Genomic DNA, 25,781 nt, shown 5'->3' with positions numbered 1-25,781 from the left:
CCTTTGAAACTTTCTGGACTAAAGGCATGAAAAACGTGTTCCACTTTTAGAACTAGTATTTCTGTTTCATTTTCAATTCCCAGTATCATATACTTTGAGTTATAATTAATGTCAGTTCTTTTGTATGGATAACATACATGTTGAAGTATAAAATCAAGTGTAGTAATGCCTTTAATTTCCGGAAATAAAGCTACACAATATGGCAATTTTACGGTCCACTATATTTTTTATTAACGTTACTATAATCGCGCAAAGTGTTTACACCGTATCCTATACAACTTCTCCGTATTGCTCTTCGACTAAACTTCGGACCTTATAATATGGGGAATGGCGCCATACCATGCTATTTTCTAAAGCGTGCTGTTCGAGAAAACAGGATAAGTATCGCATTTCCATCCTATCATGTTCATCCCATGATGTGGACGAATGCTGATGCCATCGAAAATTGGATACCTGCTGGTATGCATCAAATGTGAATCAAGCTCGTCACCTTTCGCATAGCTCAATTTGCAACCTTTATACAATCCATGTGAACAAATTTGGATCGTTTTCACAACTACTTACTTACTTGAGTACTTTTAAAGTCAGTCAATTCTACTTCTACTTCAAGTACTTTTAGGTGGCTTATGGAAGAAGTACTTCTACTCGTACTTGAGTAGATTTTTTCGTATCTACTTCTACTTGTACTTGAGTAGCTTTCTTGACTACTTTGACCACCTCTGATAATATATGCATTAACTCCCTCAAGTCATACAAGCGGATTCTACAGAGTAAATACGGGTCAGCGCTCGAGATTACCGGACTACGATATGACATATCCACTTCGGCTGCCGACATATGCAACTCCGTTTTCATCGTTTGTATATTTTGTGTTATCGCCTGTTGCTTTTCATACAGTGTGCAACTGTGCATGCCTCGCCTTTACGTGTTCTAGTGCACAGGCTCCCAACCTTTTTACGCAGACGATCCTTTGACAATTTTGAAAAATCACCCCACCCCCTATGTGAGCATTTCGGATAAAGTAAATAACGTTACTTTAAATTTAAAAAAAGTCTGGTAACCTGCAGTTACAATGATCAAATGGTATAAATACAACACACTAATATCATCGCACATCAATTAGTTACTATATGTCCAGTTAATGTGATTAATGAGCTGCTTTAGCTCTGACAATGTCTTGTTGCTGGTTTGCAAGTGAAGGGAAGAAAGTAGACTCACGATCAAAAAGCAGGCTATTGCTGTACGAGTATCTGTGATACATTTTAAATTATTTCTTTTGTTTTAACGAAAACTTAGATTTAATAAATTTTTTCGAATGAAAATGGCTCACGCCCTCTAGTGGGTCATAATCACCAGATTAGGAACCCCTGTTCTAGGCCACGCTGGTTAGTAATCTATCTATAGTTTGATTCAAAGAATACTCCTCGGGCCGTTTCAACCCATTACAATATTTTTATTGTATCGTTATCTTGACGTATTTTGATGTGATGAGGTTATGAATGAACACATACTGAGCTCTGCTCGTTATACATTCTAAATTCTTGGTTCATTTCATGTTCCATTGCCTGATCGTCCTCGTGTATCTGCAGCATTCTCTCCCACAAAGACGTGGTACGCTAAAAAGAACGACGGCACTCAAGACCGGCTGTACGTTTGGGCGAAAGGCGATGAAGCGGGAACATTCGCAAGTGACGACGCAGAATATCAACGGACACCAGCTCTGACTATCGACGATGATGGAAATTTAGTAGTGAGTGAACTTGTTATCTTGTTGTGAAAATAGACACTTTGTATACCGGAAATTTGATCAGAATTTAGATGCCAGCAGAGAAACATTTCACAAATTAGATTGGAATGACGCAGATTTGTAACCAAGTCGCAAGTCAATTTGACTTTGCTAGTTTTGACTCGAGTCAAGTCGAGTCATTTTTAACTCACCACTGAGTCATAGTGTTGAGACTCGATTCCGAATGTTCAATGTTCATTATTGAGTTTAAGTCAGGCTCAACTCACTTTTTGAAACCCTTGGCTGATATCGAAGGTCTCGCATTCATAATATCCCCATTTTTCTCACTCTTAACGGGATCATTCAAACAGATGAAGACTGTTTTTCCTTATTTTTCAATTATCGGTCCTGATACACGAGACTTGAATCTATTCATGAAGAATGACTCGATTACAAGTCCAGTCAATCCATTGAGGACTCATGCCGAGTCAACCGACAAGATAGCGTAATGGTTAAGCGTCCGGCTTCTTGATCGGTAGGTCGTGGGTTCGATTCCCGGCCGGGTCAGACCAAAGACCTGATTAGTAACACTGGTATCCATGGCTTCCCTGCTTGGCGCTCATGCATTACTGGGATAGCATGGAGGGGTGGTGCATGACTTAGAAAGTCGTAAATGCTATATCTGCACTTCCTTGTCCAGCGGCATATGCACATCATGTACTCATGGTATGCATATGCGCAGATCGTGTGTATGTGTATCATGAGTCGGTGTATATGCAGGGTTGTAACCAAGTCACAAGGCTCCGAGTCACAAGTCAATTTCACTTTTATAATTTTGACTCGAGTCAAGTCGAGTCATTTTCAACTCACCACCGAGTCAAGTCCGAGTCCAAGTCACCGATCAGAGGGTCGAGTCCGAGTCATGGTATTATGACTCGAGTCGAGTCCAAGTCAATACGTTGACTGCTTAATTCCCAGCTAAAATCTTGTTAAACTCACTTTTTATAACTCTGTTTGGTGATTTTGAATGGTTCGCATTCATATACTAATTTCCCCCATTTTTAACAGGTTCTGATCGCATTCTCACGTGCTATTACCAATAAACGAAATCCCAATAGGGTGGTTACTTTACTATTCTTCAAAATTACGATAAAATATCGGTCTTGGCCGTCTGCGTCTCGAGTCATATGACTTGGTTCGAGTCATGCGCAATGACTCGAGTCCAAGTCGAGTCAATACACAAGATTGACTCGAGTCGAGTCATTTCCGTATTTTGAGAAAATGACTCGAGTCAAGTCGAGTCATCAGAAAATCGGGACTCGAGTCTGACTCGAGTCGAGTCATGACTCGAGTCATTACAACCCTGTGTATATGCCGCAAAAACATCAGGGACAAAAATAAACTACGTCCTTTCCTTTCCTAACAAAATATTTCGACTCTAGTCTGACTTGAGTCCTTATAACCCTAGAATTATCTGACCGTCCAAGTCTGCTTAAACAAACCTATTATTGACAATAATCCTTTCAGTTCAGTAAAGTGACGCTCGAAGACAATCGGCTATTCGGCAAACTCCATTGCTCAGTTGAACTACAACAAGACGGTCTCGCTGGCAAAGACATCGGCTTCATTGTGGCCCGTAAGTGATTTTGGCATGGTTACTTTCACGCCGAGGTGGTAAGTCATAGTTCACACTCAAGTAGGAGTAGAAGTAATCTCTCGCATTTCTTTTCAATGCAAGAAGTATCGATTTACAAGTAAGTAAAACCTGATCATTCCAGGCCTAATTTGCCTTATAAATGAAAACGATTAAGTAGAAGTAGAATTAATGTGAAAACACAATCTCTCAAGTAGAAATAGAGACTTCCAAGTAAGTAGTCTAGGCCAGGGCATGGTATGGTATGGAAGTATGGTATGGTATGGAACGAAATTTCGGTATGGAATATGGAAGAGTGCAAGTATGGTATGGTATGGAAATTTCCCAAGTATGGTATGGAACGTGTTTTCCATACTTCCATACTTTTTCCGTACTTTGACAGGTTTGCCAGAACCATGACAGTAATCCTACTTTCGATTTGTCAAATTGATTGCATACTACAGAAAATCGCTCACTGTCTATGTTCATTGTTCATATCTCAAATTGTGATTCATGGCTCAACCATCACGGTCGACATCTATTTGAAGACAACAAACTCTCGCTACGCGCACATGAATAAAAATAATGTTATTGATAATTATTCCGATTTAAATATCATAAAAAGGAATGATATTCGACCGTTATCGCGTTACAATTACATGAAAATGTAGAAGTTAGATGAATATTTTTATCAATCTGTTGAACTTGGAAATAGTTTTCTGCGCTTAGGGTGGATGATCATCACGCAATATCTATTTGGCAGATCATTGTAATTCAAAAATATGTATAGCTTGTCTTGGAGCGACGTTACGATATGCCGGCCTACAACACGCATCGTACCTTCATGAAATCTGGTTATTTCTGATATAATAGACAGCGGACACCTTGATGTTGGCTGATGAGGCTAACGAGAGTGACCCACAGATTGGCGGAGAAAATAGACATTTGATTAGCTGTCACAAAATGATTGTAGTCATATAAAATTATATTTAAAGAGATATTCTGATGCATGCGTTTCCAACGGGTGGGTAAACCCCAATTGTGGTGAATTTAGGGCCTTCTGGTTGGGAATAGAGTCATTTGGAAAATATATGTTTAACATTTTTAACTTCTTTTATCAAACGGCTGTATGGAATGCCGATCGTATATATCTGTAATATTTCTTCGTTCATTTGCAATTCAGCAATTCGTATTATCTGTGTCTCCAATTAGCGAGAATCCATTGGACAACTGCACGAGATCTCCCTCATATAGGTTGCTATTCATTCTTATGCGAAATGGTGATTGAAATCACCTAATTCGTTAAAATAAAAGTTCATATGTATATGATATGAATATATACTAATGGGAGATCGTGGAATCGCTGATTGATAGCATAGCTGGACTCGTTACTGATGAAATGACATTTCTAACTGCTTGAGTCATAGTTGCGTGCGACAGTGTAGGTTATGGTGGTTTATGTCTCTACGCTTAAGTTCGTCAACACCAGGAGGTTTATCTGACCCATGCAATATATTCGGCATTTACACATGTAAATTGATGCTACCTTGGTACATTTGGTAACATTTCAAACCCTTCCAATTTTTCTGTCAGCTTACTTCACATATCCATTTTACGGAGGCGCATCATTGCATGTACGGTTACCAGTTCACTGCTCATTAATTTTATTGCGTGCAGTTCCATTCTGGGGTTCTTAACTTTCGCTAATAGCAAGTCTTTACTAAAGAAAGTCCTACCAAGTTTTATTGGAGGAGCAATTATTAAGTTTATAAAGGTTGGGAACCTATCTTATAATTTGACAATACCTTTGTTTTATGTAATTCTGTAGATGAGGTTACTGCTAGCAGTGCGTTACCACACTAGATTTACATGTCGTGGGATTCTGTTGTGATTTCCAAATAATCCCGTGTGTATAGGCCTATACGCTTCTACATCGCTGGCGACATATGACATAAAGAAACTGGAGATATCATTGGTGCATCGGGGCTGTTTAAATGGATAATCTCATCCAAAATAATTAGAATATATACACCGGAACATTTCCACACATCAAAAATAGAATATCACTAAAGAGGTTGGTCAAGTTGCGAAAGTATGGAAAAAGTATCAAATATGGTATGGAAGAATGTTGCTATGGTATGGAAGAATGTTGCTATGGTATGGAAAATTGTCAAGTATGGTATGGAACGATTGGGCGGGTATGGAGTATGGAAGATTCTCATTCCATACCATACCATGCCCTGGTCTAGGCCTAGTAGGGTTCAACAATTTCAAAGGGTTGACTGTAAAATTTGAAAAAAAATCTATTTTTTGTAATAAATCGAAAATTTTTCAATTCCCGTGCATTTACATCTACCAGTTGGAATCTAGCCAAATTTGGTGTGCAGCCTAACAATTTAATCAGCGACTCCCTAGAGTCCGGAAAAAATTTATTTTTGAAGAACCCTAAGGCTTTATCCTGCCTGGAGTAGAATTATGCGCAGTGTAAAGAAGTAGAGTAACAACACAATTACTTGTGTAAGAATAGTGCAAATCGATAGAACCGAAAACGTTGAGTTTTTAGATTTTTAGGCAAAACTAGACGCTCTCGCGGAGCCAGATTTTATTTCATGTATCTTTTCCCACAGTGCTTCCAAGAGAAGATGCCACGGTGGATATTGAAGACTATGATGACGGCAAACAGGGCTTCGACCTGTCCGAGGACAACACTAACATTGGCAACTGTATGAGCGCGAAATCATACCCGCCAGCGGAAATGATGTTCTACGAAAGTAAGTTGCTAATATCGCTATTCGGGTTCATTTTAGTATGAATATATTATTCAATTGTATATTAAAAGATCTGTACCTACAAGAATCTCTTTGATCTTGCTACCTAGAACACGTCCTCATCTATAGCTAAATTTCTAACGCAGACTGCTTCGCATTTGCTAACTACATAGTAGGGCTGTCCAAAAACAACTTTTTTACTTCCAATGCTTCTTTGGTGAAATGCACAATTGAATAATACATTCATATATTGCAATAAACCCGAATATTTTCGGCTGACACTCGTCACGGGTAATCATCAGCAACTAGTATCCCTGATGAGTGTCAGCCGAAAATATCCTGGTTTATTGCAATATGAATATATATTCCATTGTAAACTTAAGTGCGGTGGTACCTCTAAGATGATGTTCAAATAGTATTGTGAAAAGGCTAATCACAATGTTGCTGTGACTTTTCATACTTTTCATAAAATTTACTTCTTTCAACAAAATAGTCATCAAATTTATTTAAAATATATGGCTATATGTCTCGGTTCAAGGCATTATTAAGATCAACAATTTTTTTTTCCTGGATTGCGGGGTTTTACTAACTAAATTGTTGGGCTGCCGAAATAAAACGCTGCACGCCAAATTTGGCTCGATTGCAACTGGTAGATGCGAACGCACAGGAGTTTGAAAATTTTGAATTTATTATGTAAAAATTAAAAAAATTATTAGAATTTTACTGTCCATGAAATTGCTGAGTGGTCTAAAAGAACGGCGCTTAACCAATTTGGTCATTTCCAACCGGTATAAGCGAAGTTATTGCAGTTGAAAGTTTTGGATTTGCAAAAATAGCCCGGACGGTGGGTAATCCAAGAATTAATAATGATAAACTCAAATAACTCCGCTTCTACTGGTTGGAATAGCGTCAAATTTGTGGGGTTGAGAGTAAAATTTGAGGAAATAAATTGAATTTTCTGTGTAATAAATTCAAAATTTTGAAACTCCTGTGCGTTCACATCTACCAGTTGGAATTGAGCCAAATTTGGTTCACAGCGTTATTTTTAGGCAACCTCAAAATTTAATCAGTGAATCCCCGGAATCCGGTAAAAAAGTTATTTTTGAACAACCCTACTTTGCAGTCACATGTTTTGCATCTATGCGTAGAATATTTTTCAGTTATATGTAGCTTGACCGCACCAGAAAAATGTGTGATTGCTGATATCTTTCGTATTTTTGATTGATGGTATAGTTGTCTAGAGTAGATGTGTGGTTTGGGTAGAAATTTTCAAACTACTACTGTACTGCATATAGCGACAAGAATGATATCCTTTTCCTCAAGCATAAATAAAAATGCACAGCTTTGCACTTTGGCGCTTGACTGGTATAATCAATCACCGCTTTGCTGGAAAGCCTACGCTACTAATGAGTAGAGAGACTAACACTGCTTGCTTACCTACTTTCTTGAATAATCTACAGGGTCACAAGGTGAGCACACTTTACATAGCATGTCACTTTTTCTGCACGCCTGCATGATTGCATTTGTGTCTTGTGTTGTGGGTTTAGACGTAATGTTACACAGAGTATTGTAGTACTGCATGTTGGAACGATAGCACTCCGTGACACTGGACAAAATATATCAGAACTATTCAACAGTTTTTTAACAGAGGGCCTGTTACAAATGTTCAAATTTGATTAGTTCCGTTACAGCTCTTATGAAATAATTTACAGCCGTACAAATGTGTTATGCCTATGCAAAAATTTCGGTAAAGCTAGGGTTGCCTATGTCCTCCTTTTTGGCAATTCGGCAATTCTTGGCAATGTTTTTTAGTCGACACAACAGTATTTCCCGTAAAAATTTTCAAATTACTCGTTTTCTCGTCCGACATGACTTTTTTACTTTGTAAAAAGCGGCCCCTTTTCCTGTTCTCAAAATATGGTAACCCAAGGCAAAGCGGTATAAGCACAAGCCATCAGCTAATGTATTTATTGCTCCTTTAGTCACAGCTACTGAATCGGCATTTTTTTCATTGCTTTCCATTTCTATAAATCTTGATTCCTAGTGATGATACCGTGTCGTAGGTAGTGCTGAAGGTTACCGGTTATACAGATGTGAAATCTATTCCTTATGAAGTCCATGTTTGCAAACGCTGACCCGCAACATATTGTTAGGCTGGATAACATTGCTGTACTTTGTTTCCAAATAACGATGATTGATTTAGTTTTGTTGAAAAAAACAAGTAGATACTGAGACACACAAGGTCGGGATTCAACGCTTAAAAGGTTCGCATTCGAAGCGCGGTCTGACAGTTGGCTAACCTTGATCTATGTCTGCTTCTGACTTTGATATAATATGTTCTTCCGACAATGCCAGACCACCAGATTCATGTTTGTTAATTTCATTTCAAGAATCTTGCTGTAATGAAATTGAGTGTCCGGTCGAAAGCACACAACTCGTCTTTCAGAACTCACAGAAAACTCTGAGCTTTGAAATTGTTGCTTTTCCTCGAGTTTGCCGATGAGTTTGTGACTGGGGCTGGACAAAATCGAGTATCGAGTGCTTCGAACCCAGTCTGGTACTAATAGTACCACTGATTACGACATTGTAACAGTATGATAGATATAGCAATATGTACCTTTTACACAACCACAAAGAATATAATGCCAGTTATATGTCACTTCTAACATGAGTACAGTAGCTTCGTGCTACATTATTCTTATGCAGCCATAAGATCAATAAGAGAGAAAGAGAGAGAGAATTCTTTTATTTGTCAACCATGAAATATAGTATAGGCAATATCCACAAACATTCATGTCCAATAGTACATATTTTTTAAATATTATTCCAACTATATGTTACACGGTATAGACTGGGAGACCCGAAGTCTTCTAGGCAGGAGTCACCCAAGCATATTGGCGGTATTAAAGATAATATGAATCAATTTCTTCTCTCACTCGAGTAGCACAGCAAAGAGTAACGAAATGAACAAAAGTAAATAAAAGACCGCAACACTAGTGAAGGACGGTTATCATTGTTAACAGTGTGATCAGAAAATAACAATTTGACCCATGTACACATTGAAAAATAGTATCCAAACTATAATTTTCGTTAGCCGAGTGCTAAAACTTTCGGTACTCGAATCATTGCGTTCAGCCCTATGTGAATTTCTTGACCACCAAAGCAAAATTCTACTCTTGCATCTCATAATGTCGCTTCGACCAGCAAACGAAGGGATTTCTCTCCACGCACGTTGTTCGACTGGGTTCGTTTGCATGCCGATATTCTTCGTAAGATTCCCTCCGATTGCACAGCTCGTGATGTCTTGGGTCGGAATTGGACTAGATAATTAACGCGAAACTAAACTGATTTGTGAAATGTTTCATGATCTCATTTTAATTTAATCTAATTTAATTTGTGGTGCAATTCGTTCTACTCCTGAACTTCATTCAATTTCCAAGTCTCGTTGCGAATTCAGTAATTTTGATTGAAATCTAATTTAGAAAAAAAACTGCAAGTATAATTCTAATTCTGATCCAATTTGGGAAAGATGAAAATATTCAAGCTGCCCCGCTCTGCTAGAGGTGTGTACCAGCCGATCGCAATTTCCTAATTATTTGCATTCCTTCAGATGGAATTCCAATTGTACCCAAGAGTGCATTTGACGGATTCGCTGAACTCGTCAACGCGCCAACCCTTACTGAGAGCGGAGACGGTTGGTCGGTAAGAACCTTTAAAAATCTGAATCTGAATAACACATTTCGGAATATAAGGCTGTCGTATCGATTCTATACGAGTGGATCTCAACCGCCGGTACGAGACAAGTTTGGTGCCAGTTATACTAGAATTTTAAATCTCAATTCCAAAATGCAAGGAAGTTGGGTGCTTGTCCATTGATTAATGAAATAAACAGCAAATTTTAAATTTATTCGAAAGTGGGGAACGTATTTCTTGCATGGCGTCCAACAGAGAGTTCATGGTCTACTTTAGTCACAATACAAGAGTGATGAGAAACTGTCAAAAATTAGCCTACAACTCGTTTCGGACAAGTTATGTGTGAAATCTACGGAGACTTTCAAACAAACTTCAATTAGGCAACTCTCGGCAGTATAATAGAGCCTGCAGCAAATAGCAAAGTGACATTTCTTTCAAACAACACCGAACAATCACAATCAAATTAGTGGTCTTTAACAGGACTTCGCGAACTTCGCCTTTCAGAAACTTCATTAGAACCACGTATAAATATATATGTATCACAAAGGCAACATTACATGGAGTTTCCAATATTACATTGAAGGTGTCAATGAGATTGAATTTTAGTTTTTGAAAGGTTCACCGTTCCGCAAGATTTGTTTTGAAGTTTTGCCGGCCATCGAGGTTAAAAGGGTTGAGGACCACTGGTATATACGACATATGCACATGCGCGCGCACTCATAAAAAATTATGTAGTACTATTTACTATGATGACTGATGACTTGGACGATTTTTTACACGTCAAAATAAGTCAAAATTTTGTCAAAATTGTACCGTTAGTTAATAAAATTGTTTACCAAGTCAAAATTTTTTTTGCAACCTGCATTTCGTTTGTATCGTGAATGTTTGCACTGTCGGTGAACTTATCATTTGACATCTTGTAGCCTACTTTATAAGCCTGCTGTTGTGGATAGCCAGTTATCTGCTCATTGTGAATCATAAACGGTGTTATGCTCAATGGACCGCAATATCCTAACTGAATCAAGACTGCGTGGGCATTGGTTCTTATATCAAGAACCTCATGATGAAAATTTGTGATGTATAGACAACATTGTCAGAATGAAACACGGCGTGTCACCATCAGTGTACGGTATACGCACAACTTCAGTGTTGCCAGCCAACGATTGCTGCTGTTGAACGTTCTTTCTCCATTCTTGGCAAGCTATACTTAAGGACAGACACTTTCTACCCGAAAATATAGGAAAATATGTTCCGTTGTACTACAACGAATAATAATTATATCTACCATAATGTGAGATGTAGGCCGAACTACTGGAATTCTTCATAGGTCCAGATTTCGTTAAAATAAAGTTTTTTCATGTAAAAAGTTATCAGTTTTTAAGCCAAAAGAGATTTTCAGGCCAAGGACAGACAGTTCCAACCAGAAACGAAGATAAGTGGTACAATTCTTACGTTATGTGAGGAAACACCTAATTTACATACATGAGGTCAAAATTAGGTTTTTAAAGGTAAAAAAATGTCAAAATTTTGATTTTTTGTAGGTCAAAATCTCCCAATTTTTAGGTAAAAAAAAATCGCCCAGCGATGACCATTCATTCTTATGAAACTCTCCTGTACTGTCCCAAAGATGAATAGGCGGCCGATGTCGTGAATCTTGCTACATTGCGTATTTTTGCTAAAATCATTTCGACGTCTCTTCAACTTTAGATGTTCACCAGTAAGGACCTTCTGAAGGAAATACAAATATCAGATCACCAAGCCGAATTCATCTGTAACGTGAGTATTATACGATACAGCCTACATCCCTGCTCTTTCTGTGCTGAGCAAATCATCATGTCCTTGTCCAATGTAAATGTCACGGTTTTTTATGCATATCACTTGAGGCAGACTTGCACAACTTGGACAATTCTAGTTGTCTAATTCGACCAATTAGAGCGAAATGCCGGTAATGTAATTCGAGAGATGTTTCCTCTCATTTTAATTTAATTTAATTTAATTAATTTAAATTTTTTAATGTTTTTTTTTTAATGCTACAGGAGAAATGTATAGTGCGAAACGAGCTAGGCTCAGTGTAAAGATATTTGTGATTAACTTGCTTATGAGAATGAACTGATTTTATATGAACTGAGCTTGATTTTTTTTATGTAATTCCACTTGTATTTCTTCAATTTCTAAGTCTTTACAAATTCACTAATTATAATTCTATTAGGAAAAACTTCGTAGCTATAATGCTATTTCCAATCTAATTTGAAAAAGCTGGCTGCAGGATACTACTTGTCAACAACATCTTCCTTCGCATTGAAATCCGAGATTAAATCTTAATTTTGGTTCTTTGTCCAGGTGAAAACCGTTTACGGAGACAAAGTCTTTGAACGAAACTACACGATGCCAAAGTTCAACGTGAACTGTAAGCGCCTTTAACGCAGCTCGTTGCTCTCGAAGCTTATCCGGATTTTTCTTAGACCAAACTCGGACTGCCGGCTTCAATAGCGAGCCAGTCGCGTATCTTGGTGAAGATATCACGTTGAATTGTTCTGCCGATGGTTTCCCGACACCTACAATAAGGTAATAATCATCTTGTGTTATTCATGGTCTGGTTCACTGCAAGTAAGACCCAGGCAATGTGCCTTTATCATCACTCTAATAGGTTCCTGGCAAATAATATATTCAATATTCATATTGCAATAAACACTGATGAGTGTCAGCCGAAAGTGTTCGGTATATTTTATCCGGATTTCAGAGATTCACCGATTAAATTGCTTGGTTGCCCATGAAACGATTTTCACCAAATTAGGCTCAATTCCAACCACTACACGCCGACACAGATCTAATTTAAATTTCTGAATTTATTATATAAAATAAAATAAAAATTTTCAAATTTTGCTGCAACACCCATAAAATTGTTTAGCTGTCAACAAAAGTGATGGAAAACAAGTTTTACACAATTCCGAATGAAGCGAAGTTATTTGGGTTTTTCATTCAAAATTCTGGGATTACCCACTGTCTATCTCCATGCTGTTTTTGCAAATCCGAAACTTTCAGCCGCAATAACTTCACTCCTATGAGCTGGAACTGCGTAAAATTTGTTTTGCATTGTTTTTGTAGAAAGCTCCACAATTCCATGGGGTTGACAATAAAAGAGGAAGTTTTGTTTGAAATAAATTTAAAGTTTTCAAACTCGTGTGCGTTCACATCTACCAGTTGCAGTTATCAGTGTGCAGCGTTTTTTAGGCAACCTAACAATTTCATCATCGAATCCCCGGAATCTGCCAAAAAGTTATTTTTGGATAACCCTGCCAGTCATCTCAAGTATAGTATGCTAGTATATGTATGCTCATGCTCAAATTGTGTGAATTTTTATATCAGCATCGACGACGTAGAAGGTGAAAAGCTCGCAGTTACGGTCACGGAAGACCTGAACGGAAAATCGTACGTTTGCAAAGCATATAACAATGAACTGCAAGCAGATAATCCAGTTGTATCGTTGCCGTACGTCCTGAACGTTATGAGTAAGTACATTGCTTACATTTCTAAATCGAGTATTAAGCTTTGAGTATTTGAGTATCACTCATTAGCACGTCACAACAGCAGGGTTGTAATGACTCGAGTCACGATTTTTTGATGACTCGACTTGAATGCGTACTTACTCAAATGCGTAAAATGACTCGACTCTAGTCAATTTGTGCATTGACACGGCTCAGACATTGTGCATGACTCTAATCAAGTCATATGACTCGAGACTAGGTTGGCCAAGACGGACGTTTCATTGTGACTCCGAAGAATAGTAAAGTCACCACATGATTGGTATTTCGTCTATCAGTCCTGATACTGAGAAAATATTGCCGGAAACTGTTATGACGATGAAAATTACGATGTTAGGAATGCGAGCCATTCTAAATCACTCGAGTAAGGTTGAAAAAAGTGGGTTGAACCCGATTGAACTGAAAACTGAAAAGTGAACACAATGACTCGGACTCGACCCTCTACTCACTGACTTGGACTCAGATTGGACTCGGTGGTGAATTGGAAATGGATCGACTTGACTTGAGTCAAAACTATAAACATGGGATCGACTTGTGACTCGGAACCTTTTGACTTGGTTACAACCCTGCACAACAGTATAATTATAATTTGGAAAGTTCGAATATATGTACCTTTTATTCGACCACAATGAACATAATGCCAGTTCTACTTCACATTAAACAGGGTTTGGTATTTTTTCGTCCATACCTATTTTATTGCACCATGTGACAATGCTGTGGTTGATCACGACTTCACAAATATGTCATTTTCAGTATCATAAGTAGCTTTGTACGACATGTTTCGTATGCTGCGATATCACAAATCGAGATTTCAAGGCTTCCGCAGTACAAAATATTATCCAAACTATAATCCCCGTTGATAAATTAACACTTATTGGCAAGGAGCGAATCATTTCTGTACTTGAAAATATAATATCTCGCTACTCTGCTCGAATCATTAGAGTTAATAGCTTTTACTATCGTCATCTACATCTGCTTCAGGTCTAGCCGAACCCACTTTTGTCGGGATTGAAGATAAAGCAGCAGCATACAAGATCGGAGACTCAATCTCCGTCAACTGTTCGTCTGCCGGTAACCCGGCACCAATGTACGCGTGGTACCAAGGTGACAAAAAGGTGTCGGATTCAGGTGAGATTTTAGACCCATGTACAAACTCGGACTACGGGTTTTGAAGACTCGGGAGTCCAGATTTTTTTGATGACTCAACTTGACTCGAGTCATTTTTTCAAATGTGTAAAATGACTTGACTCGAGTCAATTTGTGTATTGACGCGACTTGTACTCGAGTCATTGTGCACGACTCGAACCAAGTCATTTGACTCGAGACTAGGGCGGCCACGACAGACATTTCATTGTAACTTCAAAGAACAGTAAATTAAGTCACCACATGATTGGTATTTCGTCTATCAGTCTCAATACTTGGAAAATAGGGCCAGAAACTGTTAAGACGGTGGAAAATTATGACATTATGAATGCGAGCCATTCTATATCACTCGAGTATAGTTGAAAAAAGTTGGTTGAGCCGGATTGAACTCAAAACTGAACCGTAAACACAATGACTTGTACTCGGACTCGAGTCACAACACTAAGACTCGGTGGTGAATTGAAAATGACTCGACTTGACTCGAGTCGAAGCTATACAAGTGACATTGACTTGTAACTGAACCTTTTGACTTGGTTACAACCCTGTTTGTACTAGATAATTCAAGGTGTCTAATGAAATGAATTAGAGCGAAATTCCGTAATTCTAACCTAATTTGTGAAATGCTTGTTCCTTTTATTTACCTTGCAGTCGATTTATATCAAAATCCGTCAATGTAGTTCGTGCCGACAAAAAGAGTTTGAGTATGATCTTGACATAGTACATCATTTTAATTATCCTAAAAATACTGCAGGAGAACTGTGCAGTGCAAAACAAGACAATTATGCTGTGTAAACATTTGCCATCCTTGTGTTTATGAGAATGAACTGATACTGATTTGGTATGAACTGGAGTTGATTTTTGTTGTGTTTCATTCTGATTCGGAAGTCAATTTAATTTCCAAGTTTTTTTGCGATGTCAGTAATTCTAGTCTCGTTTGGGAAAAACTGTGTGGCTATCATTCTAAAATTTTCTACCCACGAAAGAACGTATGCCTCACGCACCGAATTTATTTTCCAGGCTTGCTAGCGATCGAGTCCGCGTCATTGTCCGACACCGGAGAATACAATTGCCGAGTCACGAACGGCCACCAGAACTTGGACAAAGATTCGACACTCGCGATTACTGTGAATGGTTCGTTCGTTTCAAACTTACTGTCGGTGTAATAAGTGCTGCAGTAATGGGACGTCGTAGTTTTTATTTCTTGGCTCACGGCACACATATTGAACAACTAAATAGTCCTGAGTGATATATTATACACACATACTCAAATGAAAGAATGATGGATAATTCTAAGTGTGCAAAAAATTATTGCTACAACAGATTTCGCGGCTGTTGATTCTTTCATTTATGTGTGTTGGAGTCGAATTTTATCTAAATACGCCAACCTACTCTGCGCCGACAGGATTTTGTGTACCATCTAAAAATAATACTTTGAGTCTGCCATCTGTTCGCCTCGATTATTCAAATTTTGATTACGTATTTGGTGATACGATTGTTGATTTACAATAGGGTTGTTAAAAAAAAAACTTGTTTCTTCAAATTTTACAGGCTATTCTATAAAACTGTTAGGTCGGCTGGAAAACGCTGCGGACCACATTTGGTGCAATTCCAACTTGCAGCAGCGAAGCTATTGAAGTTTGAAAAATTGATACTTATTTTAAAAAAATTTACTTTCAATCCAATGAAATTGTCTAAAAAAACGATGCCTAACAAATTTGGCACCAATCCCAACCAGTAAAAGAGAAGTTTTCAGAGTACAGGATTTCGGATTTGGATATTTTCCTCATCAATTATATAGCTACCCATCGTAAACGCTATTATTTCAAATCCAAAATTTTGAACACCAGTGATTTCGCTTCTACCGCTTCTACAACTAGTCGCTGACGATTACCTTGACAAGCGGCCAGCCGAAAATCTTCATGTTTATTTCAATATGAATATATGAAGAACTTCTTGGAGGTACAGAACTTCAATATACAATTAAATAGTATATTCATATTGAAATGAACCCGAATATTTTCGGCTGACACTCGTGCTGACGATTACCCCTGACGAGTGTCAGCCGAAAATATTTGTGTTCATTTCAATATGAATATACTATTTAATTGAATATGAATATAGTATTACACTGTATACTGAACTTCTGTACCTCTGAGAGTCTCATTAAATAGGAATTATTATCAGTAGATGCTCGTAAGGTATTCCAAGGCAGATGCCTTTCCAACACCAAGTAATTCGTTGAGCAGCAGCAAGTACAGCACATGACCAAACATATTGAAATTTCCCCATTTTTGTAGGAATTTCAATGGTCGGAGAGGAGACACAGGACGTAGAAGGCGAAGAAGGAAAAGAGGTGAACTTGGAATGTTCGGTCAGCGCTAACCCGAAACCAACGTTTACGTGGACAGCCGACGGCAAAACCGTATCAGGTAATCCACAGGGGCCTCGTTTTTCCAGGGCTCTTTTGCCTAGTTCATGACAATTTCCTTTTAAAAGAGTTGCAAAAACTAGATGCCACTTTTCTACAGTATAAAGCAGTTAAACCCAACCTGCGCGAAGAAGCGGTCAACTGAATTTTTTTTGATTTACCTCAAATTCACGCGTGTTTCTCTATATATAGACCGAATTTCATATTTTCGAATTCTCTCATCAACAGTCATAACCTTCCATGCCATTAAACAATCTGTTGGGGTTGCTAGCATCCCGGTTGGATTTTGTGATATGACGACAAGGGGGGCGCGAAATCTTTCACTATCACAAAGGGAGGCGTGTCTAAAAAAAGGTTGGGAACCACTGGTATAAAGACTATAGGGACGGTATTAAAAGTATGTCGCCTCATGGCCTTATCTTGCCCAAAACACAACTGAAAAGTGCATAATTTCAATTTTACTCCGCACCCGTTGGGTATCTTTTATTACTGGTAAAATGTTCGTGTTTCCATCCAATGCAAAATTTTGTTACATAGCTTCATGGTAAATCGAAAATTTGTATGACATATATGTCGTAAAGTATTCACTCATGGGATTTTTGAAAAGCCAACATCCAGACCTATGCTACGCTAATGGTCGTATGGCCTAGGTCAGTGGTCGGGAACCTATGGCTCACGAGCCATATATCGCTCTTTTAGGCATAAGATATGGCTCTATGACAAATTTCTAATTTTGCACTAATTTCTCGATATTGCTGCAAGTTGTGATGATAACTTCCAAGGTATTTAAAATCAGTTGCGCTATCACAGATGAGGCTTGACCCGTCTGTGCCTTAACTCTCCTTTTTCGCGCTTTATTTTCGAACGATGAATGTGGAAATTCCGTGATTTGGGAATACAAATGTTTAAATTCTAAGCATTCATAAACATTGATAAAAAATACCAATAATTAATTGAAGGTTTCACAATTTTCCCTCGCTCATCACTGACGACCTGTGAGACACTGCCTCACTTGCCTCCCATAACCCAACGTTACTGACGTATCAGACCCTGCAGTGGGTATATGTACTACTTTAGGGACCATGTTTGGCTCCAGCTACGCATATGGGCAAATAATATGGCGCACGCTATGAATCCCATATATTATTGCTACCAATAAGTCACGAATTTTTATATTTTGACGTAACAGTTGATTGACATGTATGGCTCTTCGGAAGTTACAGATGGAAAGATTGGGTCAATATGGCTCTTCGGTCGAAAAAGGTTCCCGACCAATGGCCTAGGTCAACCCTGCTCTGAATTACAGAATTTCACAGCAAACTATTTTGAAATTTTGAAATTCAATTTCTTCAAGATTGGGTTGCACATATTCCATCAAATTTTAGCATAGCATAGGACTTTCCTAGTTCGTCCTAATCAAGACGTTATATCGGAACAGGGGCACCACAATGATGAGATTTGATGCTATGCGCATAGGTTGGGCAAAGCGGAACTACAATGTTCTTTCCAATTCTCTACTAGTTAACTGACAATCACCCCTGATGAGTGTCTGCCGAAAAAATTCTGTTTTTTTTTTCAATATGGATATAAGCTACTATTCAATTGTATATTGAAGTTCTGTACCTCTAAAAAGTTCTGGAAACGCGAGTCAAACTGGGTGTTTTCGTTTCAGGCGCGATTGAATCCACACCGGGCAATTACAAATATACGAGTCAACTTAAAGTGGGGCCTCTTAATACGGACCTTTCCAAGAAAGAATATGTCTGCACCGCATCTGGACACGACCAGGCGGATGTTAGCCAGACATTTGTTCTGCCAGGTAAATTTCATCAGAATTACGAACGATATATCAGCATTGCAATGACTTGGAGTCATTTTTTTAAATGGGAAATGACTCGACTCGTCTTGAGTCATAACTATAAAACAAATTGATTGATTTGTGACTCGGAACCCTGTGACTTGTTTACAACTCTGATGGCTATACCGTGCTACATTTGTAGTACTGTAAATTATTTCATGACAGTTATAACGGACCTAATCTAAATTTCAAATTTTGTAACCTGACCTGTGCTTTAGATAGTTAAATGGGCTTCCGTCTTTAAATGAGTTTGAGTTTTCCTCCAATTCGGAGGATTTCGCTCACTTTCCCGCGAAATAACCGTTCGTTCTTGGCGCAGAGATGAGCAATGGTATGGAGAACACGACTCGCCCCGAAGAAGGTTTGATTTTTGACGATGTGTTCCGCATGGATTGCAACACATGCACTGCGTAATTTGCATGGTTGTCAAGACATTCGTGCAAACTGGTTTTGGGTTAATTCAGTCAATAATTTGCCGCCAGACCATGTTCCAAATCTTTATGTAGCGTGCATTATTCGAATGTTTTTTGTGGTATATCTAGCAAGACGTATTGCATTCCAGCGTATTATATTTTACCTCACATGCGCAATTATGCATACAAATGTACAAAGGATGTTAATTTGGGATACGCAACACATCTTTGCACTTCGCACCGAACACAATGCTGTTCACTATTAAGCTATGTACCATTTTGTCGTTCCAACAATTCACCTATTTCTAGATTATCTCCCCACTTTTAGTCGCAGTATATATAATATATTATGAGAGCGCTGGTTTTTGTAGTAAACATTTTGATGATTCGATGAATTAGATAATTTTAGTTGTCTAATTAGACCAATTAGAGCGAAATTCCGGTGATTTAATTTGTAAATATTTCTATATTCTCATTTTTATTCTAATCTAATTCCTAGTCATCCTGAAAATGCTGCAGGAGAACTGATTAGTGCAAAACGAGCCAAGCCGGGTGTACAGACATTTGCCATTCTCGTGCATATGAGGAAGAACTGTGAACCCAATTTTTGTTGTATTCCTTTAGAATTCGAAATTTAATTCAATTTTCAAGCTTTTTGCGAATTCATAAATTCTATTTTGGAAAAAAAAACTGTATCTATAATTGTTGTTCTGATTTGGAAAAAAGCTGAATATTTTCTGGTTGTCCAACTCTGTCTTTGGGTACAGTTGACTGATTTCTAGATAACGCGAAAAACCTTACTGCATAATACAATGCAAACCTTAATTTACTATTCACCATATTCATATTTAAAGCACCAAGCTCAATTGTTCTCCACCAAAACGACTTGGCATGCATTCGTTGTATTTTTGTAATTTGCAAAATAAGTTTACTGAATAATTTGTTAGTATATTCATATTGAAATGAACCCGAATATTTTCGGCCGACACTCGTCAGGGGTAATCGTCAGCAACTAGTAGAGAATTGGAAAGAACATTGTATATCAACAATCGTATCACAAAATATGACGTCACCAGCATGAAATTTCGAATGAGAGAGCGTTCAATGTACTATTTTTAGGTGGTACACTAACTCCTTTTGTTGACTAGTTGCTGACGATTACCCCTGACGAGTGTCAGCCGAAAATATTCGGGTTCATTTCAATTTGAATATACTAATTAATTGTATATTGAAGTTCTGTACCTCCAAGAAGCTCTTGAATAATTTGTGTGAGCATTTTCTATGATTTTCGACGTTAATTTCACGCGTTCCTGCTTTGGTTCGTGAACTGCGATGTTCGAAATCAGCTCGCCAACACCATGCCTACGTTTTTAGAGGTGAAAGCAGGATCTTCCACTGCGATTATCATCGTTATCCTTGTGCTGATCCTCGTTGTCGCCGTCGTTCTCGCAGTTCTCTACAACAAAGGAATCATTTGTGAGTATTCCTATTTTTCCTCTGAACTGAAGCTTTGGATTAGTAGACTTCAAGTCAAGTATTTAAGCATCACCCGTAACAGTATGAAAGATGTCTAAAGCTCGAATATGTACTAAATACTATTTTATTCAAATCGAAATTTTTCTACTGGGATTACTTCGCTTCAAATGGTTGGAATTGAGCCAAATTTGGTGTGCACCATCTCTATTTATGGGGTCGGCAGAAAAATTTGAAATTTTACTTTTATTTGTTGAATGATAATTTCAAAACTTTCTGCTGCAAGAATCTCGCTTCTACTGGTTGGAATTAAGCCAACGTTGGTGTGCAGCGGTTTTTTTTTTTAACCAACCTAACAATTTTATCAAGTAGCCAGTAAAATCTGAAGGAAAAGTTTTTATTTTTGAACAGCCCTCCCTAATTCAGATTTGAGTACTGGAATCATTGTGTTCCGCCGTATAGTAAAGATAGCGTAAGTCGATTTCTGATACGAATCTGATGCAAACAGGTAAAAAATCGGAAGAGAAAGGAGACGAATCAGCCGAAATGGACCTTGAAGGGGGAATGAACAATGAAGAGGGTGATGCTGAAACAGGTACGGGTTTTGGGGTGAAGTAGCGTGGTAGTTATGAATCGAGTCATGGGTTGACTTGACTCAAATCGTTTTCGCAAATTTGGTCAATGACTCGACTTGAGTCACTTTTTGTATTGACTCGACTTGTGCTCGAGTCATTGCGCATGACCTGACCAAGTCGTATTAACCCATCAATTCTATATGACTTGGCTTGAGTCACGTCTACTGGTAACGATACTTGAAAATACGCCAAGAACTATCTTTTTCCTGAAATTTGTTCAAAATTCGCATAAAAAATAATTAATTATCATTTATCCAAGTCTAGATCAAGCTACAAAACAGCCGTAAATGCAGAATCGATCTAAATCAGGCCAAAATCGTCAAATCCACAAATTTTTAAAATTCAAATTCACACTGATCTCTGATGCAAAACACTAAACGCGGTCCTATCTCAGGCAACGGGAACGTGGAAACCGCCGTCGACAACGAAGACCGATCGGGTAATCCCGAGGAAGAAAAGCTGATGGCTTCAGAGGAATAGGTGAGGAGACGTTTTCATTTTGGGATTAACATTCCATTTTGAAGAGCCACACAATTCAGAATCGTGATTAGAGATCGACCAACATCAAATTATCAGCCGATACTGAATAACCGTTAACTTCACCAAAAACACGATATATTCATCCGATATTCAGAAAATATGGCATCTAGCTTAAGGCGCATTTCCAAAACTTCATTTGAACAGCTTTACATCCATTGCTCTTCAAGGACATGAAATAAATCAGAAAGGGTTGCATATGGATGCCTGTGGTGGTCAGTAAAAAAGTATTTGTGCTTTTTCAGAGTTCTCGAGTATATTTTGCTTACTTGCAATAATTACTTAAGTGGTTATGATCATAGACTACTTGTACTCTCCAGTTTTTAGTATTTAGACAAAGCTATGCCTTAAATTTTGCTTTTTTACTCTGAAATTGCTTCTTCTACTTATACTTGAGTGTAAACGATGAATACTTTGGCAGATGTGGTCAGTAACGAATTACTCCTACTTTTCGAAGTACTCCAAGTATAGGTTTTGCCGGCTTGCACCACTCGAGTACTTCTGAGACTACATTACAATTTTCGGTTTTTAGGAAAAACCACCCGGAAATAATTACTTTATACTATTTCTTTGAGAGTGTGACACTCGACTCTAATCATAATTTCAATTTATTTTTTCCAATATATTAATTAATCGAATTGATACCAATATTTGTTTCAAAGTATGTTATTATCTCGAACACACCCTCATATCATAATTTCTTTGCATATCATTGAAAACATGTACTGAATTTTTTATTGTTGTCTTTTTTTCAGAAAATGCCAAGACCATGTTGGTAAATTTAGAGAATATCACGTCATAAACGAACTCCTCCAGAAAACGGAGTGTTCCCTGGCAATTTAGTAACAAACGAACTTTACGAAAAAGCGCGGAATCCCTCACAATTATTATGCAGCGCTCAAATGTTTTTATGCTGTCATCATGAGTTGTATATTGTCGAAGTATCGTAATATTTTTTACTAATGCGACACGATTAACATGCATGACGCCGAGTTTGTTTTTGCGACGTCGAGCCGCGCAGATGGGTTTTGCGGAAATAACCCTCAACTCCTAATTCTAACATTTGTGTATGTTCACTTTTGCCTATCTATTTTGAGTGTGGTCTCAGCTCATTCTCGTGTATTTTCGATTTCATTACTCTGCGTTCTTATTATTGCCAGACTACGTGCCGGCTTGCTCAAGGCAATTCCAAGAATTCCACGATATTCTGTAACCAATAGTGTTTTCTGGCATTTCTGTATCTCTGTTTGGGGTCTAGAGTGCCTAAATTATCGTGTTTTGGCCGTAGTTGGCCACAGTTTATCTTGTTGGTGATTCATGTGGGCTGTACCCTGCCGGGATTTTAGTATTTGACCTCAGTCACTGCAAGCCGTTTTAGTATCATATAGTTGATACTCAATATCCGAATGTTTGAGACTATTTAAACCGTTGGTGTGAGATTGCCAATTTTTGATGGGAATTTTAGTGCGTATATATTGCGTTGCACACTATTTTTTTATTCAATTTTAACATGTGCGCTTGACTTTTTGCTGGTCCGTGAATTTGTCTCTAGTTTAGACTCAAAACTGCCAGTAATTCTGTCATTGTGACGTTGCGAGCCTGGCCAAAGGCTCCCAGTTCTGAATGCTGACGCGCGTCGATATTTTTCTAGTCACCAAAATGCAATGTTGCTAGTTTGTATTGGCGTGTGGAAATGGTGTGTGATTTTTCCGTTTTGAATTTTTGAATGCTTTTTTCCGACTGGATGACTTTTTGACTAAAATTGATTATGCTGGTCTATTACTAAAATGAAAAAGTATTGCCGTCTTCGTGTGTTTTATTGTGTGTCAATCGGGTAGCGTTTGGGATTTATTTTGTATTATGGAATTATGCTCTATCTACTCCAGATTAAAGGAAAGGAAGGAAGTAGTTTATTATTGTCCTTGATGTTTTTGCGGCATAAGCACCGACTCTTGACATACATACACAGCACACACGAACTGTGCAGTGTGCATATGCATACCATGAGTGCATGATGTGCGTATGCCGCTGGACAAGGAAGGTGCAGGTATAGCCTTGTACGGCTTTCAAAGTCTCGTACCACCCCTCCATGCTATCCCAATAATGCATAAGCGCCATGCGTGGAAGTCATGGATGCCAGTGTTACTAATCAGGTCTTTGGTCTAACCCGGCCGGAGATGGAACCCACAACCTACCGATCAAGAAGCCGGACGCTTCAACAGTACGATATCTTGTTACCAAGAGCAAGGTGTCATGCTGCTCTCAGCCATGCCCAGAAATTGCTGTTAAAATTCTGCTAACTAGGCTTACCGTATGTCCTCTTTTCTCAAGAAGAGTGCACGGTCCTCCGAAGACGCTCAAAATGCCTAATGTCCTTCGTATTTCCGAGTTGGCTGCTTATACTTCCAACAACACCCTTAGGCGTGACATTGTGTTATTTCCCAAAAAAAGCTGTAGCAATAAAAGGTTGAACAACTAATTTTCCTACCAGTCATACATAACTTCTTGTTAATTATTGCCGACATTGTTCAACGTTCTCTGTTACATCTGGAGCTTTTTACATCGAGGATCTAATCCGGTGCTTTTCAACCTTTTTGAGCTCCATTCGCACTTTTTTTGTAAAATAAATTTCATTCGCACCAACTAATCGAAAATTCTTATCCAAAAAGAAGATGAGGCTACTTAAAAACATTTTGTTCACATGTGCAACAAATTGGCTGCTATGTAGCTTAAGCTATCAAGTGCCTCATTAAAAAGGCAACCTTTTCGCTCGTTATGGTTTCAACTTTTCACTAAAACCCTTCTCGGAATTTGTAGAAGAACGTCTACTAGTGCTTGGATGGCCAGGTCTTAAAATCTGTTCTGCACTCCTATCCTGTAATTATACAGCGTATTTGTCGCGAGTGAAGAATGCTTGCTGGCAGAAATCGTTTTTGAGAGCTGACATAAAGGTCCCGGAGGCTCCAGTTTGTCGAAAGGATGAAAAACCCAAATGTTTGTGTGGAGGCTTTTGACTTATTTCTTGGAACATAAGGTGCAAAACGTTCAAGGAGAGTAGGCACGTTAGAGCTCGCTATCATATGATACGCTGCTCAGTGTTGGGATCAAGTCACTACCTTCGAGTCACGAGTCATTGCACATTTTGACTCCAGTCAATTCAAGTCATTCGATTTTCGAATGTGACTCGAGTCAAGTCAAGTCCTCCGATTTTTGGAGGTGACTCGAGTCAAGTCAAGTCACGAGTCAAGTCACAATTCAAGTCAAGTAGCCTTTTCGAAGTATGAGGCATGATTACGTCATTGCATTTTGCTATCTGTCTGAAATACTGATTGAGTGATCAACTGATCATTGATTCTGAACCGATGAGCGAATATATAGTTAAATATGCACGAATGAAAGCGCTGCATCACTCACATATACGTAGAACTGTTAGACTACGAAAGTAATTGCATAGCATCAGTTAATAGTTACCAGCCGAAATAGAGAATAAAGAAACGAATTGATAAGATGCAATACATTACCCATTTACAAATTGATCCAATTCGAGCCTGCGCCAATGGCGGAGGACTAAATAAATTATATTCGAATTCAATTTCAATAAAGCAAGAGGTTTGGATAAAACAACAGAGATCAGAAATATACATTTTGCATTACTTTACTATACTAGTTTACGATGACGTAATCTGTAAGCTTCGATCACTTCGTTTGTGGTCAATATATTTGTGAGAGAACAGTGTATAGGCTCAGTAAAACGCACGATCATAGAATGATTGGTCGCTATCACGGGTTACACCAGCGTTTCGCGAACAATCAGACCATATGCAAAATACAGTGATTTTTATCGACACCGATTACTTTATGACTTGAAATTGACTGGTGAATTTTGCTCCGAGTCACGAGTCAATCCACATTTCTGATACGCCGAGTCAAGT

General features: G+C 38.3%; 2 protein-coding genes across 4 annotated transcripts in view; one reads left to right on the top strand and one right to left on the bottom strand.

Moving 5' to 3' along the window:
* The window catches only part of LOC145449718 (CD166 antigen homolog), a 169,438-nt gene extending 145,783 nt beyond the window's left edge, over positions 1-23,655 (top strand). For 2 of the 3 annotated variants that reach the window (XM_080328139.1, XM_080328137.1), the window contains exons 4-20: positions 1,590-1,750; positions 3,254-3,362; positions 5,987-6,130; positions 9,738-9,829; positions 11,528-11,596; positions 12,161-12,227; positions 12,283-12,385; positions 13,187-13,329; positions 14,344-14,490; positions 15,523-15,636; positions 16,803-16,934; positions 18,606-18,752; positions 19,111-19,152; positions 20,579-20,680; positions 21,186-21,272; positions 21,707-21,792; positions 22,605-23,655. In XM_080328139.1, the coding sequence (XP_080184265.1) occupies positions 1,590-1,750; positions 3,254-3,362; positions 5,987-6,130; positions 9,738-9,829; positions 11,528-11,596; positions 12,161-12,227; positions 12,283-12,385; positions 13,187-13,329; positions 14,344-14,490; positions 15,523-15,636; positions 16,803-16,934; positions 18,606-18,752; positions 19,111-19,152; positions 20,579-20,680; positions 21,186-21,272; positions 21,707-21,792 (1,745 nt within the window). In that variant the 3' untranslated portion in view covers positions 22,605-23,655. The remainder of the gene's footprint in view (positions 1-1,589; positions 1,751-3,253; positions 3,363-5,986; positions 6,131-9,737; positions 9,830-11,527; positions 11,597-12,160; positions 12,228-12,282; positions 12,386-13,186; positions 13,330-14,343; positions 14,491-15,522; positions 15,637-16,802; positions 16,935-18,605; positions 18,753-19,110; positions 19,153-20,578; positions 20,681-21,185; positions 21,273-21,706; positions 21,793-22,604) is intronic. The other variant, XM_080328138.1, reaches the window with a different exon arrangement.
* The window catches only part of LOC145449716 (uncharacterized), a 335,502-nt gene that overhangs the window by 76,095 nt on the left and 233,626 nt on the right, over positions 1-25,781 (bottom strand). The window lies entirely within an intron of this gene.

Source organism: Botryllus schlosseri, chromosome 11 (genome assembly GCF_051294905.1).
Source record: "Botryllus schlosseri isolate E-star chromosome 11, Bs_hap1, whole genome shotgun sequence".
Classification (NCBI taxonomy): domain Eukaryota; kingdom Metazoa; phylum Chordata; class Ascidiacea; order Stolidobranchia; family Styelidae; genus Botryllus; species Botryllus schlosseri.
This window is presented reverse-complemented; position numbering and strand designations above follow the sequence as displayed.